This window comes from Malaya genurostris, chromosome 3, assembly GCF_030247185.1.
Source record: "Malaya genurostris strain Urasoe2022 chromosome 3, Malgen_1.1, whole genome shotgun sequence".
Lineage (NCBI taxonomy): Eukaryota > Metazoa > Arthropoda > Insecta > Diptera > Culicidae > Malaya > Malaya genurostris.
Genome location: NC_080572.1, coordinates 276,679,579 through 276,696,775, shown reverse-complemented (window position 1 = coordinate 276,696,775; position 17,197 = coordinate 276,679,579). Strand labels below are relative to the sequence as shown.

General features: G+C 37.7%; 1 protein-coding gene across 1 annotated transcript; it reads left to right on the top strand.

The window, feature by feature from the left end:
* Window positions 1-3,467: 3,467 nt before the first annotated feature.
* On the top strand, window positions 3,468-4,646 carry LOC131438090 (kxDL motif-containing protein CG10681). The gene is made up of 3 exons (XM_058607888.1): window positions 3,468-3,579; window positions 3,667-3,857; window positions 3,916-4,646. Exons 2-3 carry the CDS (start codon window positions 3,691-3,693, stop codon window positions 4,484-4,486), a joined length of 738 nt encoding a protein of 245 aa, XP_058463871.1. The 5' UTR covers window positions 3,468-3,579; window positions 3,667-3,690; the 3' UTR covers window positions 4,487-4,646.
* The last annotated feature ends 12,551 nt before the right edge of the window (window positions 4,647-17,197 follow it).

Here is a 17,197-nt window from a genome sequence, read left to right as displayed (position 1 = left end):
TCGAAACGCACACATATACAGCAGGTTCCAGTGTTTCCCGTAATGGAAGTCTGAAATTGCATACAAGTTGAATTGTCAAAAATTAGTACACGCTTACGTGTGGCTACCCAAAAAGTTACCGAATTTTGCCTACCCAAAATTGAGTAGAATAGGTATTACGCAATTTTGGATGCTCTAAAGTGGATACAATTTCATTAACATTTGCAAAAGTGGAACTACTGTATGGTTAGTAAAGTTAGATTTGCTCACTTGCGAGTAAAGACGGTATGTGTCAAATCCTGAGTAACATTTACTCAGTGATAGAAAAGGAAACAAATGATTGAATGATCAACTTAATCAACTTAAGTCTATTCTCATTACATCATTTGTTTATTAGAAATAATAAACCAACAGAGATGATATATTGACGATACGACCTGCCACTCGTGTTTGAAAACTGTAGGTATGAACCTTCAACTACTCGTAATGACAGAATGATTTCATAGAAAAAATGATCGACAACTCTGACAACTGATAACTCAACTGTTGTTTTCGCAGTAACAGTTACGGTAACCTTAGTTGCATTTTTACTACTGTCGTTTATTTTCACGTAATATCTAAAGATAACAAATATCTGAGTGTAGTGCATATGGCCACGAATTGCATTAGAGTGTAGTTCTTTACGCAACCTATAAATGAATCACTGGTTATATGCATAATATGGGGTAATACATTTGATTTGCAGTTCATAAAGGGTTTAGCCAGACCTTGTCAGCTTGGAGCGAATTCAATCATTAGATCTGTAACGCTATCGCACGCATCATATTCAACATATTATGTCAATTGTATGGGTGTGCAGTGCTACCAAATACAAATTATAATACGGAGTACTCCGACAAATTTTCAAGGACACATTTTGCATCGTGCGGTACATTGTCATGATACACTGTCAGAGTGACAATGTACTTTAACGAATTTTCCATACAACTAGCAACGCTGAAGGGTAGAAATCAATTCGTCATAGGTACTGTTTATTATGAATATATTTCTAATTTTTACGTTTCGTCTTCGACTCATCAGTGCATCACCAGATTATGTTCATCTGCTGATGCAAATAAGTCATGTGCACTTTGCACAAACTGGCTACCCACGAGGTACCAAACCCCCAAATGACGAAAATCTGTTAGCGGTCAGTATGCCGTCGAATTTGTTTCGTTCTTTCGGCACGCCAGGTTAGACATAGCGCTTCGGCGCAAACAAGTGTTTTGCAAAATGCATTAACTTTACGTCTGCTCAGCGGATTATGTTGATCCGGGGGTTTTGCATAAGCAGATCAACATACTCTGCTGATGCACTGATGAGTCGAAGACGAAACGTAAAAATTAGATGAAAATGGATTTATTTGCAATTGGGGTCGCCTTCGACGGGCAACAATCTTGAACTTTACCGAAACGAGCGAATGGTATTTTTGCGATCAGTGAATGGATTTCAGCCGGACCATTCTAGTTCTCGCGACCCATGCTGGTCAAGATAACGGTAAGATTCGAATTTTCTTCGGCCCTAGCTCACAAGCTAAACTTTTAGTTATCGCATCCATTATTTGTATTTGCTTATAGTATGTTCACATTAACGCTGATATCAAGTGATATACCAATTCACTTGATATCCGATGATATCAGGTGCGATATCACTTGATATCCCATACAATTTGATGTAAACGCAATAATAGAGATTAATAGAGCAACGATAAACAAACAAGTTTGTTTTGCACCGTAGCAACTAGCATAAAGCGTTGCCAGAAACGATCTCCTTTCACATTTTCACACTATCGCAACGAAAGGGAGATATTTGCTACGCTTACTTGTTCATGCTGTGAACCAAACATTGGCGATTCGTTTATATGTGAACCAAACAACACTTAGGGGTATTATTATTTGTATTTGGTGCTACTATTTAAGCGCGCACGAATTTGACAATTCTCTCACCTACTTCTATATACGAGATTCCATACGGACTCGCCTGAGGGCGCCATGCTCGCAAAAAGGTTGCTACCAAGGATTTGTTCGGAAATGTGTGATCTCTTGTTAATATTATTCTTTGATATCACTCGATTCATTTGTTCGATGCTACCCCCAATTGGAAGAGTAGCTAACTTTAAGGTAAATCGTACATTGACAAACTTTGCTTTTTTCTCAAACTACTCATTTTAGGAAAGTTTTGAAAAACAAGGCATCTCTATCCGACACATTACCCAACTTGGGTTGAATTCCATTTTAGTAACTGAGTAGTAGTGAGTAAGAGTGTATATGGCAACCCTACACTGAGCTAAATTTTCTTTTTCACATTATATGATATTCTGATGATTTTGCACTATTAGCATTTCCAATAATAGTTACAAGATGTGTTCAACATCATGTCAAATATATGAGATACTCTTATGAAACACAAAACCCTTCTTAACGTTATTTTTACAAGATTTCCATATAACGAATGAAATTTCCAGTCTAAGTCAAATTTATTGGCGCGTCTTATAACCATTACTGGATATCCGCACAACATACATTGGAACAATTTATGAAGCGCATATTATATTCACTTCGAATTTATTTATATAGGTTCATATATACCATATGACTAGTTTTATAAAATTTATATATATATATATATATATATATATATATATATATATATATATATATATATATATATATATATATATATATATATATATATATATATAAATATATAACTTTCAATGGAAGTCATACGAATAGCAGATATTTCCCCACTACTACTTTTCTTTGAGGATTCAAGCTATACTAGTATTCCATTCGGTAAGGGAGCACCTCATGATATTTGCGAAAGAGAAGTGAGATCCCGAGACTGAAAATAAAAAAAAATGAATCTTACTAAACAGATAGAGTAATGAAATGTACCGGATATATATTTCATGGTCCGTTAACACATATCCTTGAACGAAGTTGGATGAGCTGTCTTGTCAGCGATTTAAAATTACATTGAGATGCGAAACTTCCTGAAAAAAAATGGTCTGGAGCAGTTGATGAATATCGAGGACACAACTATTCACGACTTTCATCGGATTTCCATATAAATTATATGGGATATTTTTATAACTTTCATTATGATAACGTCCATTTAGATTTGACGTACACATTAAATAAAGATTATAAGATTCCATATAATTTCTATGAATTATATTCTGCATATGATTCATATGATAAATCTAATGAATATAAATAAGATTTTCATTTCAGTGTATCATGGAAAATGGAATAAATTGCTTGGTAATGTCAAACCAAACGAACGTTTGTTCCAATCAGCGATGCCAGATACGCAAACTGATGTGGAAATTTATATATTGTTTGTTATTATAGTCACTCTAGTTTGTGAAAACAGCAGAAATTTCTATTCCTGTTGATTGGTATAAATTTCCAAAATTACTTTGATACCGTATGTTTACTACTTTAATCAGACATTCGTCAAAATATTTTCAATTCTCGTACTTTTTGTGACAAATTATGCACTTTTGTGACAAAATGTGCATGCGAAGGCTTCTTGAAGGATACAATTGATAATTGAGTTGGTATCCCTGGTCTTTTGTTGTGTTCCAACAAGTGAAATAAAATTGATCGTATGCGATTCTGGTCTCAAAATTTTTGATTTCAGTAAATTTGATCTACAATTGCAAATATGATGAATTCCGAGATGAGTAGTAGTATGCACTCGGGTAGGCCCGAAAGTGAATTCAGCATTGAATGTTTCCAGAACTATACTGCACCAGAGGTGTTTGTCCAAGGACTAGCTGGTTTAGTCAATCAAGCTGATGTTGAAGTCATTATTAGGGCACAGAAACAGATGTAAGAATTATCGATTTTTCTACAATGTTCTAATATACGAAAAAACATGTATTTGTAGGCTGCAAAGATTTGAAAAGACAAACGAAATGCTTCTGAACTGCAATGCTCTCAGCCAAAGCAGGCTAAAGATTGCTAATGAGGATTTTAAGAAACACACCAAATTACTGCACGATATGAAAAAAGATTTGGATTATATTTTCAAAAAGATTCGCAGTATAAAGTCTAAGCTTGGTACACAATATCCCCTAGCATTTGCCGAAGCGGAAGCAAAAAATAAACCTGTAAGTTTTGATGAGGAGGACGAAATAGACACAGCGAGTCGTGCCGAAACTCTGGATGAACGAAATAGCAATAGTCAGTCCAAAACTTCAACGCCGGTAAAATTGAATGCAGACGACGACAAAAGGCATCTGCAGAAACAAGCTTCACAGAAAAAGAAAAACAGCACAAGTCAAGCTGGCGAAGTGACGACTACCGTAAGTTACATGAAAATGGAGCAGAGTCCAGAAAATCGGAAGTCGGGCAAAACGACACCAATTGATCCTAAAAGAAGTTCGTTACTATCCACAAATAGCAGTTCTACGGATAATTCAAATGATTCATCGGAGTGTACTTCAGATACTGGATAGATTAGATCATAAGCAGAACTTGCGCAAAGGGAAAATATTGTATTACTTTACGTAAATTATGTATGTAGTATTCGCATAACGAATTACTTTCAAATTACCGTCGAGTAATTTGTATATACATAGATTATAGAATCCTATAAATAAAATAACACAATCACAACCTTGCAAACTTTTAATCAGAGTTTCTAGCGTAAAATCAATATTTGATTCGTGCACCGTTCACCGCAATCGCGATTTTTTTCATTATGCAGATCTTCCACACTCGAGGAATATGTATTGAACTTTAATTAATCGAAGATGATAGCTTTAGTTATTATTACCGGTAAATAATTGAAGAGGATTGCTGAGAATGAACATTTTATACAGAATTAATCTTTTCAAGTGCAGTTTTATCAATGGTTGTAGGTTTTTAATTTCTTCAATTTAAATGATCGACATTTTTGCAATTCGCTGTGTTCAGTATTCCAGCCGGGTACTTTGAAGTTCTTGTTATTTCCATATTATTTAATGGTGCGTGCCTGAATATGAAAGGTTACAAAATTCACAAAATCAATCACCCAATAGCGGCCCTTACACGATCATTAAAAGTGTCATTACTAAGTAATGACACTTCTGCTCAAACGCTCGTCATTACTGCATTACTGTACATCATTACTTTTTAGCATTACACGTTCATTATTAATGATGAGTATTTGTAACTACTCCAGCAATAGCAATATTTTCATTTTCGTTTAGCTGAAAATAAATTTTTTGCCATTGAAACGTTAAGGTTAATGAAATATTAAAAATTTAAATCTACACTTTGTCATTTTTTCGCGTATAGTTCTAAGGCTGTGAACCATTTCACCGACGACATTTCACGGTTAATTTTAACTTTTTGTTAAAATCTGACACTTGAGTGGTTATTTGGTGTCGAGGGTGTCGAGTAGTTGAATTTGACTAAAACTGTGGCCCATTCAGAGATGCCAGGTAAAAATTTCAAATATCTGCAGACAGGGTCTGTAAATCTGAAAAAAAATCTGCAGTCAGTAAGTATGTCTTGCTGGCAGCAATTTCTCTATAAACACGCAAAACTGACTTGGCGAGAAAAAAAAAGGTCGCGGAAATTTCAAAAGTCTGTAAATATAGACGAAAGTCTGCGAGAATTTTAAAAGTCTGTAAAAGGCTGCGAGAATTTCAAAAGCGGCCCTTACACGATCATTAAAAGTGTCATTACTAAAAAGTAATGGCACTTTTAATGATCGTGTAAGGTCTACGAGTTCAGTAATGATGGAATTGTGGATTTTCCATCATTACCAACATTATTTCTTCTTCTTATTTTTTTTGTGGAAGTGCTGAATATCTTTAGAACTATACGCAAAAAAATGACAAAGTGTAGATTTAAATGGTTAATATTTCATTAACCTTAACGTTTCAATGGCAAATCAAATTTATTTTCAGCTAAACGAAAATAAAAATATTGCTATTGCTGGAGTAGTTACAAATACTCATCATTAATAATGAACGTGTAATGCTAAAAAGTAATGATGTACAGTAATGCAGTAATGACGAGCGTTTGAGCAGAAGTGTCATTACTTAGTAATGACACTTTTAATGATCGTGTAAGGGCCACTAAAAGTCTGCAAAAATCTGCACAACAAAAAATGTCTGCAGCACTATACCCCAAATCTGCAGATTTACAGACAAATCTGCAGACCTGGCATCTCTGGGCCCATTTCAAAATTTGACGGACGGAAAGTTATTTGGGTTTATTTTCCACTGGAAATAATTTCAACTAAAGAATTAATATTAGAATTTTCAATGCGAGATTTTTTCCAGTGTTGGAAAATAACTATCGATCTGTCAAAAATAACTATGCTCTCGAGCAGGGTTATTTTTGACAACATCAAATTAACCACTCGAGTGTCAGATTTTAACCAAAAGTTAAAATTAACCGCGAAATGGTTCACAGCCTAAAGATATTCAGCACTTCCACAAAAAAATAAGAAGAAAAAATAATGTTGGTAATGATGGAAAATCCGGAATTCCAGCATTACTCGTGTCATTACTGAACTCGTAGACCTTACACGATCATTAAAAGTGTCATTACTTTTTAGTAATGTCACTTTTAATGATCGTGTAAGGGTCGCTAATGAAAACAATTATCGATATGCACATAGTTGTATTCAATATTTATAACTATAGATATAACAGTAATCATTCTCTAGATAAACATGATATATTTTCTGCCAAAATTCATTGATGTACTATTTTTAACTTAACCTCTCAATATAGTAGCGAATACCATTATCCTTGTTTCAGAGTAGTCTTGCCTGACATTCATTCGTATTTTTTTGGCAGTGTGGCTGACAGTTTCACCAGCGTGCCTAGATTTAAATCCCATACTAGGATTCTAAATTTAAGCTAGCGAGAAATGAAATCTCCCGCATCGTCGAGCTCCCGGGTTACGACATCGAATCATAAAATCCGTTAGAAATAAGAGCAACGACCGATGTCGTCGTTTAAAGGGCTAAAATAAAATAATGTAAGCACTTATCTCGAGCAGGGCTATGACCTCCTCGAAGAAGGAAGGAATAGCATAAAACACATGCCTCGAGACAAGTGAATGACCTCCTTGAAGGGAGGAGAAACAGCTGGATTTAACTTGTCATAGTTGGGATCGCAAGCTGGGCAATGTAAGGAAAAGAAGGAAATAAGGGGTCGTTGAATGCCTGTGTTCTCTCTCTTCCTTATAGCATAACCACGCATGCGCACAAGCCTAGGGAGGTAAGAAACACGAAATTCAGGCTTATGCGCAAGCGCGGAATAAATTAAGAATTAACATTAGACGTAAGTCTGTTCTAACTTGTAGTATATAAGCAAAATTTGTTAATTAAAATAGTAGTAGCAACTCAAAGGTTAAACTGTATTTTTTAAAGAAAGAACGAGCCCCACATTGTTTGGTGGCTTCATCCAGAGAGGACAAGCCAAAAAAAAAAAAAAAGAGTTTACCAGTAAAAGTGCTACCCAGGTCTTCTAAGACCTGAAAAGTGAACGAACATTTGTTCTAAGTGATACGCAAGTTAGCGTATAAAGTGTAGTGCGGCCTAAGTCAGGCGCACTAAAAATCGAACATTCGTTCTAAGTGATACGCAAGTTAGCGTATAAAGTGTAGTGCGGCCTAAGTCAGGCGCACTAAAAAAGCGAACATTTGTTCCAAGTGAATACGCAAGTTAGCGTATAAAGTGTAGTGCGGCCTAAGTCAGGCGCACTAAAAAAGCGAACATTTGTTCCAAGTGAATACGCAAGTTAGCGTATAAAGTGTAGTGCGGCCTAAGTCAGGCGCACTAAAAAAGCGAACATTTGTTCCAAGTGAATACGCAAGTTAGCGTATAAAGTGTAGTGCGGCCTAAGCCAGGCGCACTAAAAAGCGAACATTTGTTCCAAGTGAATACGCAAGTTAGCGTATAAAGTGTAGTGCGGCCTAAGTCAGGCGCACTAAAATCGAACATTTGTTCCAAGTCAATACGCAAATTAGCGTATAAAGTGTAGTGCGGCCTAAGTCAGGCGCACTAAAAGGCGAACATTTGTTCCAAGTCAATACGCAAATTAGCGTATAAAGTGTAGTGCGGCCTAAGTCAGGCGCACTAAAATCGAACATTTGTTCCAAGTCAATACGCAAATTAGCGTATAAAGTGTAGTGCGGCCTAAGTCAGGCGCACTAAAAGGCGAACATTTGTTCTAAGTGATACGCAAGTTAGCGTATAAAGTGTAGTGCGGCCTAAGTCAGGCGCACTAAAAAAGCGAACATTCGTTCTAAGTGATACGCAAGTTAGCGTATAAAGTGTAGTGCGGCCTAAGTCAGGCGCACTAAAAAAGCGAACATTTGTTCCAAGTGAATACGCAAGTTAGCGTATAAAGTGTAGTGCGGCCTAAGTCAGGCGCACTAAAAAGCGAACATTTGTTCTAAGTGATACGCAAGTTAGCGTATAAAGTGTAGTGCGGCCTAAGTCAGGCGCACTAAAAAAGCGAACATTTGTTCCAAGTGAATACGCAAGTTAGCGTATAAAGTGTAGTGCGGCCTAAGTCAGGCGCACTAAAAAGCGAACATTTGTTCTAAGTGATACGCAAGTTAGCGTATAAAGTGTAGTGCGGCCTAAGTCAGGCGCACTAAAAAGCGAACATTTGTTCTAAGTGATACGCAAGTTAGCGTATAAAGTGTAGTGCGGCCTAAGTCAGGCGCACTAAAAAGCGAACATTTGTTCCAAGTCAATACGCAAGTTAGCGTATAAAGTGTAGTGCGGCCTAAGTCAGGCGCACTAAAAAGCGAACATTTGTTCCAAGTGAATACGCAAGTTAGCGTATAAAGTGTAGTGCGGCCTAAGCCAGGCGCACTAAAAAGCGAACATTTGTTCCAAGTGAATACGCAAGTTAGCGTATAAAGTGTAGTGCGGCCTAAGTCAGGCGCACTAAAATCGAACATTTGTTCCAAGTCAATACGCAAGTTAGCGTATAAAGTGTAGTGCGGCCTAAGTCAGGCGCACTAAAAAGCGAACATTTGTTCCAAGTGAATACGCAAGTTAGCGTATAAAGTGTAGTGCGGCCTAAGCCAGGCGCACTAAAAAGCGAACATTTGTTCCAAGTGAATACGCAAGTTAGCGTATAAAGTGTAGTGCGGCCTAAGTCAGGCGCACTAAAATCGAACATTTGTTCCAAGTCAATACGCAAATTAGCGTATAAAGTGTAGTGCGGCCTAAGTCAGGCGCACTAAAAGGCGAACATTTGTTCCAAGTCAATACGCAAATTAGCGTATAAAGTGTAGTGCGGCCTAAGTCAGGCGCACTAAAATCGAACATTTGTTCCAAGTCAATACGCAAATTAGCGTATAAAGTGTAGTGCGGCCTAAGTCAGGCGCACTAAAAGGCGAACATTTGTTCCAAGTCAATACGCAAATTAGCGTATAAAGTGTAGTGCGGCCTAAGTCAGGCGCACTAAAATCGAACATTTGTTCCAAGTCAATACGCAAGTTAGCGTATAAAGTGTAGTGCGGCCTAAGACAGGCGCACTAAAATCGCACACCCGGATTCAGAAGCAGTCGCCGAGCAGCCGGAAAACGGAAGCCATCGCACTACTAGATCATCTTAATTGTTAAAAGAAAACAAGGTAAGAGAGAGAACATGGCGTCGGGAGGGATTAAATACAAACAGAATAAAAAGGGACATTGCCAGCTGTGCGATAACCCCGACTCAGCAGACAATATGGTCTGTTGTGACGACTGCGACAGATGGTTTCATATCGTCTGTGTGCGGTTGGATCATATTCCAACTAAGGCTGAGTTTTGGGCTTGCCCAAAATGTACGATAATAAAGGCGCAAATAAAAGCGCTTGAAAGTGAGGTCGCCAATTTAAGACGATCATCAGAAGAATCGAGCAAGGGTCTCCTGAGACAGTCAGAAGAGATGTTTCGATGCCAAAGAGAGTTTTTTGCCGATCTAGCAAATAACATGAAAGGTGCATCATCATCCAAGCCAGGTGTGTCCAAGGGCGGTTCCGAAGACGCGACCGCAAAAATGGTAAGGATGTTTGCAAGGCAATCTCTGATGGAGTTGCCCTATTTCGATGGATCATTTAAAGTTTGGTCCAAATTCGAGAACACGTTTAAGGAGACAACAAAAGAAGGCGAGTTTTCTAACTTAGAAAATTTGACTCGTCTCCAGAAGCGTCTTAAGGGTGATGCATTAAAAATTGTGGAACCTCTATTGCTAGATAGCAAAAATGTTCCAAAGATAATGGCTACCTTAAAGGAAAACTTTGGTAACCAACAGAAAATATATAAACTTTTCAGAAACGAAGTAAAGGAACTGAAGAATCCTAGAATGGAAGTTCCAAAAAGTGTCATAGAGTTTGTAACGACGATTGATAATCTCGTTACAAACATAAAGATAACGAACTCTTTAGGATATATGCAAGATCAAGCCCTGATAGATGAAATCTTAGACAAATTGCCATTTAATCTAAGACAAGACTGGGCTCGAAAGGAAATTGATCGTAAGGATACTGCATCAGAAGCACATCCTTATGAAATTCCAACACTAGAGGATCTTCTCCAATGGTTGAGGCCTCAACAAAGAATTGCACAGGAACTAACAGAGTCGAAATTGAGAACTGATAAACAAATGAAACCTAAAGATAAGGTTTATACGCATCAAAGTTTCGATACTAACAAAAGAAAGGTATCTTGTTTTGCCTGTAATAAACAACACAAAACAACAGAATGCCCTACGTTCTTGAAGTCAAATGTAGAAGAAAGAAAAGCCATACTCATAAAGCATAAAGCATGCTTCAATTGCTGCAACTATGCCAATCATCGATTGAAAACGTGCCTTTTCAAGAAAAGGTGTGAGGTAAAAGGATGTACAGGTAAACATCATACACTGATACATCAAAATTCAGAGAACTCAATCCTGGTCTCTGAGAAAAAAGAGAAGGAGGCCGAAAAAGTTCATTATCATGAGGAGAAGGGAAAGGTTTTGTATCAGATTATACCAGTAACATTGAAAAATAATGATAAACAGGTTGACGTACTAGCGTTTTTAGACCCAGGTTCGTCAACAACATTAATTTTAGAGGAAGTTGCCAGACAGCTTGGAATAAGCGGAAAACAGAAACCGTTAACGTTGTCTTGGACAAATGGCGAAGAGCAAGTAGACAAAGGTAGCGAGGAAATATCAGTTCGAATTAAGGGCTACAAGGGGAAGACGTATCTGTTAGAAAAGGTACGAACATTAAAGGAAATGTCTCTGCCTACGCAATCCATTCGGAAGAAGCAACTGGTAAAAAGTTATCCTTACCTCTCAGATGTTGAATTTAGTGATTACGGAAACGAGAAACCAAAACTTCTGATAGGATTACCGCATTCTAATATCATGCGTGCTATCGATACTCGTTCAGGAAGATTTAATGAGCCGATAGCTCAGAAAACTAAAATTGGATGGGTAATATACGGGACACAAATGGACGATCGAAAACAAAATAACTTTTTAATGATGATTAATAATGACGAGACTTCCGAAGAAAAATCCATGAAGGAAATGATGCGTAGTTATTTCTCGACTGAAGAATTTGGCGTTATGGTACCGAGTAAGCCTCTCATGTCTAAGCAAGACGAAAGAGCTTTACAAATTATGAAAGACACGATTAATTATACAAATGGTCAATATGAAATAGGACTATTATGGAAAGAAGATAACGTGTCGCTCCCAGATAGTTATCAAGTTGCCTTAAGCAGACTAAAGGGACAAGAGAAAAGGATGCGTGAAAATCCTGAGTTGCGAAGGTGGTATAATGATAAAATATTGGAGTATGAATCAAAGGCATACGTAAGAAAATTAAACCGAGAAGAGTTAATGCAAGATTCAAGACGAACATTCTACATACCGCATTTTTCAGTTACAAATCCAAATAAAATTCCTCGAAAACCGAGGCTAGTGTTTGACGCAGCCGCAATTATAAAAGGACAATCCTTGAATTCCAAACTACTTTCAGGGCCTGACGCAACTACGTCTTTATTAAGTATTTTAATTAGATTCAGGGAAGGGAAACTTGCGGTCACTGGTGATATTCAGGAAATGTTTCACCAAGTTAAAATTAAAAAGGACGATCAAAACTCTCAACGTTTTCTGTATAGATTTGCAGAAGAAGAGGATATGTGTGTGTACGTCATGCAAGTAATGACTTTTGGTGCAACGTGCTCACCGTCGTGTGCACAATACGTTAAAAACCAAAATGCCATTAAATTCCAAATCGATTATCCAAAGGCGGTAACTGCGATAATTGAAAACCACTATGTGGATGATTATCTCGACAGTTTCGATTCAATAGATGAGGCTAAGGAAACTGTGGGAAATGTAATAAAGATTCACGCACACGGACATTTTAATATAAGGAATTTTGTAACAAATTCCAAAGATTTGAAAAACTCATTGTCTGAGGACAAAATTATGCATAAGGAAGAAATCGTGCTAGGCGATGACGAGCAATCTTATGAAAAGGTTTTAGGTGTCTATTGGAACGTCGTCGATGACACCATAAGATATCGAGTAAAGATGTCAGACTTACCTGAATGGCCTACTAAGAGACAATTACTATCCGCCAGCATGAGCGTTTATGACCCATTAGGTTTGATATCTAATGTAACAATTAAAAGCCGAATATTGATCCAAGACTTATGGAAATTAGGGATCGGCTGGGACGATAAAATCCCCGAACCAATGTATATGGAATGGAGCAAATGGGAAAAGCGAATTGACAGTCTAAAAGGAATCAAATTTCCAAGATGTTATTCTTATCTCTCAGAAGGAGTAAAAGGAGAGATACATACGTTTGTTGACGCTTCGGATAGAGCATTTGCAGCGGTTGTTTATATGCGAACAATATTTGATGACCGAGTCGACGTAACCATAATAGCTGCGAAGGCCAGAGTCGCGCCAACTAAACTCTTATCAATTCCCAGACTGGAACTACAGGCCGCGGTCTTAGGAACTAGGTTAACTGAAACCGTTTTAAAGAGTCTGCGACTTAAGGTAGAAAAGGTAATATATTGGACAGACTCGACGGTAGTCTTGTCCTGGATTCAATCTGATCCCAGAGAATACAAGCAGTTTGTCGGCCTAAGAATTAGCGAGATTCTAGAATGCACATCGATGACGCAATGGAGATGGGTGAACTCGAAGAATAATCCAGCCGATGAAGCTACAAAATCAACAGAAAGAGAATCCATATGGAAGAATGGTCCAACATTTTTGAAAGAAGATGAAAAATTGTGGCCTCTTAGACCGATCAAGTTGAATACCAAGGAAGATATAAAAGTAGTGAACTTAGTCAAAGAAACTAATTTCACGAAATTTGAATTTATAAACATCGATTGGTGTTCGAACTGGAAACGTGCTAAACGAGCCGTAGGAAGAATCCTGATTTATGTCGACATATTGAGATCAAAAATTAAAAATGAATCTTACGAACGGATCGTTACAAAAGAAGTTTTAGATCGAGCAGAAAATATTATACTACGAAAGGCACAGTGGGAAGCGTATCCGGATGAAATGAGAAAATTACACTCGGACTTTCCGATAGATAAATCAAGTAAAATAATAAACTTAACGCCATTCTTAGATACAGATGGATTAATGAAGTCGAAAAGCAGGATCGAAAATGCAACTATGCTTCCGTACGGTACTAGATATCCTATTATACAGGGTGATTTTTTAAGAGCTTGAGAACTTTTTTAAACAATAAAACGCATAAAATTTGCAAAATCTCATCGGTTCTTTATTTTAAACGTTAGATTGGTACATGACATTTACTTTTTGAAGATAATTTCATTTAAATGTTGACCGCGGCTGCGTCTTAGGTGGTCCATTCGGAAAATCCGCTTTTTTATCGACAAATTTTGTTCAGCGATGAGGCTCATTTCTGGTTGAATGGCTACGTAAATAAGCAAAATTGCCGCATTTGGAGTGAAGAGCAACCAGAAGCCGTTCAAGAACTGCCCATGCATCCCGAAAAATGCACTGTTTGGTGTGGTTTGTACGCTGGTGGAATCATTGGACCGTATTTTTTCAAAGATGCTGTTGGACGCAACGTTACAGTGAATGGCGATCGCTATCGTTCGATGCTAACAAACTTTTTGTTGCCAAAAATGGAAGAACTGAACTTGGTTGACATGTGGTTTCAACAAGATGGCGCTACATGCCACACAGCTCGCGATTCTATGGCCATTTTGAGGGAAAACTTCGGAGAACAATTCATCTCAAGAAATGGACCGGTAAGTTGGCCACCAAGATCATGCGATTTGACGCCTTTAGACTATTTTTTGTGGGGCTACGTCAAGTCTAAAGTCTACAGAAATAAGCCAGTAACTATTCCAGCTTTGGAAGACAACATTTCCGAAGAAATTCGGGCTATTCCGGCCGAAATGCTCGAAAAAGTTGCCCAAAATTGGACTTTCCGAATGGACCACCTAAGACGCAGCCGCGGTCAACATTTAAATGAAATTATCTTCAAAAAGTAAATGTCATGTACCAATCTAACGTTTAAAATAAAGAACCGATGAGATTTTGCAAATTTTATGCGTTTTATTGTTTAAAAAAGTTCTCAAGCTCTTAAAAAATCACCCTATATTACCGAAGAAGCATCATGCAACTTATTTGATATTACAATTTTATCACGAGAAATTTTTTCACAAAAAAATGGACGCAGCAATTGCTGCAGTTAGACAAAGGTACTGGGTAGTTGACATTCGAGCCTCGATGAAAAGGACAAAAGGTGCATGTCAAAGGTGCAGGAACGAAAGAGCTCGACCTAATCTACCCAGAATGGCATCATTACCAATATGTCGGCTGAATGCGAACGTAAAACCGTTTACCTTCACCGGAGTTGATTACTTCGGTCCAATGACAGTTTCGATTGGAAGAAGAACGGAAAAAAGATGGGGTGCGTTGTTTACTTGTTTATCAACACGTGCTGTTCATATTGAAGTAGCGAATAACTTAAGCACTGACGCCTTTTTTGTGTGTCTGAAAAATGTAATACACAGAAGAGGAAAAATTTCACAACTTTACAGCGACAATGGTACCAATTTCATAGGTGCAAATAACGAATTAAAAAAGATTCAAGAAAGGCTGGCAGGTGATGGAATAGAATGGTTTTTCAACCCGCCATCCGCTCCGCATTTTGGTGGAGTATGGGAAAGAATGATAAAAGAAGTTAAAAGTATAATGCCTTCACTTCAAACAACTATGCCTGAAGATATATTACGAAGTGTGTTAATAGAAATTGAGTTTATCATCAACAGTCGACCGTTAACGCATATTCCTATCGAATCAGAAGATGATGAAGCGTTGACGCCAAATCATTTTTTATTGGGATGCTCAGGGGAGGCCGAACCAAATTTAAACGACGTCTCAAAGGCAGAAGCTACTCGACAGCAATGGAAAAGAGTGCAGCAAATTACGAAAGAATATTGGTGCCGATGGGTAAGAGAATATTTACCAAACCTCGCTAGGAGACCAAAATGGCAAGAGTCATCGACCTCTCTAAAGCTAGGAGACATAGTAATTTTTCCGGATGAAGAGAGAAAAGGAAAATGGATAAAGGGTCTCGTGGTTGAAGTACGACGCGCTAAAGACGGTATAATTAGGTCCGCCGTCATAAAAACACAAAAAGGAACAGTAGTAAAACCTACAGTTAAATTATCGGTGCTAGACGTAAAGTCTAGTGAACCAAAAATAAGTACCGACACTCAAGATGAAGTGGAGGTCTCACAAATGGAAGGAAACAACCAACAGAAAATTGCCATCGAGTCTAGTAACAAAAGACCAACCCGAAGACAGAATACAAAATTGAAAAATATTTGTTTGGCAGCCTTAGCTTTGATGATGATAATATGTCAAGCATTTGGAACCATTGCTCCTGGATTGATTGCATACGATTGTGCGAATCCAGAGATAAATATAACTACATATTCGTTGCTGGACGTAGCACCATGTTTTCCACCGACAAATAATTTAACGACAATAGAAGTTCCAATACAAGTTTTACAAAAAAATGCAAAAGGATCTGCTCATGCGTATCAATGTAAAGTCATCTTGAAAAGATCTATACGACATTGTGGGATGCATTCTCACACGTCGGACTATCAATATGGCTATTCTCATTCGGTTAAGGAATTCACGAATGAAGAGTGCAGAATAACTCACTTACTGAATTCAGTACGTTTGACTCAAGAGACTAGAATTAACGAGGTCAAGAGAAACGGAACGACTCATGGAGAAGTACTAATAATCGGTCATGTACAAGGAAGCTCGTGTAAGGGTGGAATTTACCGAACACCATTTTACACCTGGGTAGACGCATTGGTTTACTATGAGTATGCAATTTCATTGTACGACTATACAAGTTCTGTGGATTATGAAAATGATCAGATAACACTACGCAACGGAATAGTTTGTACATACTCCCAAGGGAAATGTTTAGACGGGGAACAAGGATATATGACATGGGATATAAACGGCGATAAACGTTGCGAAGACGATGAATTCGAAGTAATTTATCAAGGAATGGTAAATAAAACTGTGGATGCTGGTAAGAAAAGAAATACGCAAGCCGTGTATAGCGCTCTTTCAGACTCACATGTATTTTCCGTCAGAACCAGAGATCCAACTCGTATATGTGGATACAATGGTTACAAAACCGATCATCCGAGAATATTGATCCTAGAAGAAACAGAATTCAAATCGCCATTCAAAAGACGTCCGAATGGAAAAAAATTATGACTTGTTTACTTACTTTAACTCAAAAATCACGCTAGTAGAGAGCTACATTGGGCAAAAGTTTGAGGAAATCTATAATACAATTATGACAGAAATGTGCAAGGTTGACAAGACAATAATGGAGACAAAACTGACTCTAGCTCGGCTCAATCCAACGGAGTTCGTTTCAGGGATAGTGAAGCGATCTGGATACACAGCTGTTGTAGCAGGAGAGGTTTTACACATTCTGGAATGCAAACCTGTCTATGTCACGCATAGAACAGCGGAGCGATGTTATCAGGAAATCCCAGTAAAGTATAACGGGACTGAAATGTATTTAGCTCCAGTTTCAAGAATCCTTCAAATGAGGGGAACCGAAATAGATTGTACACCAATCCTTCCTGCGAAGTATATGTTTGGCGGA

Excerpts from the sequence above, each read along its gene's own strand:
- LOC131438090 (XM_058607888.1), top strand. The coding sequence starts at position 3,691 with ATGATGAATTCCGAGATGAGTAGTAGTATGCACTCGGGTAGGCCCGAA. Across the intron at positions 3,858-3,915 it reads ATTAGGGCACAGAAACAGAT|GCTGCAAAGATTTGAAAAGA; the intron begins GTAAGAATTATC and ends ATGTATTTGTAG.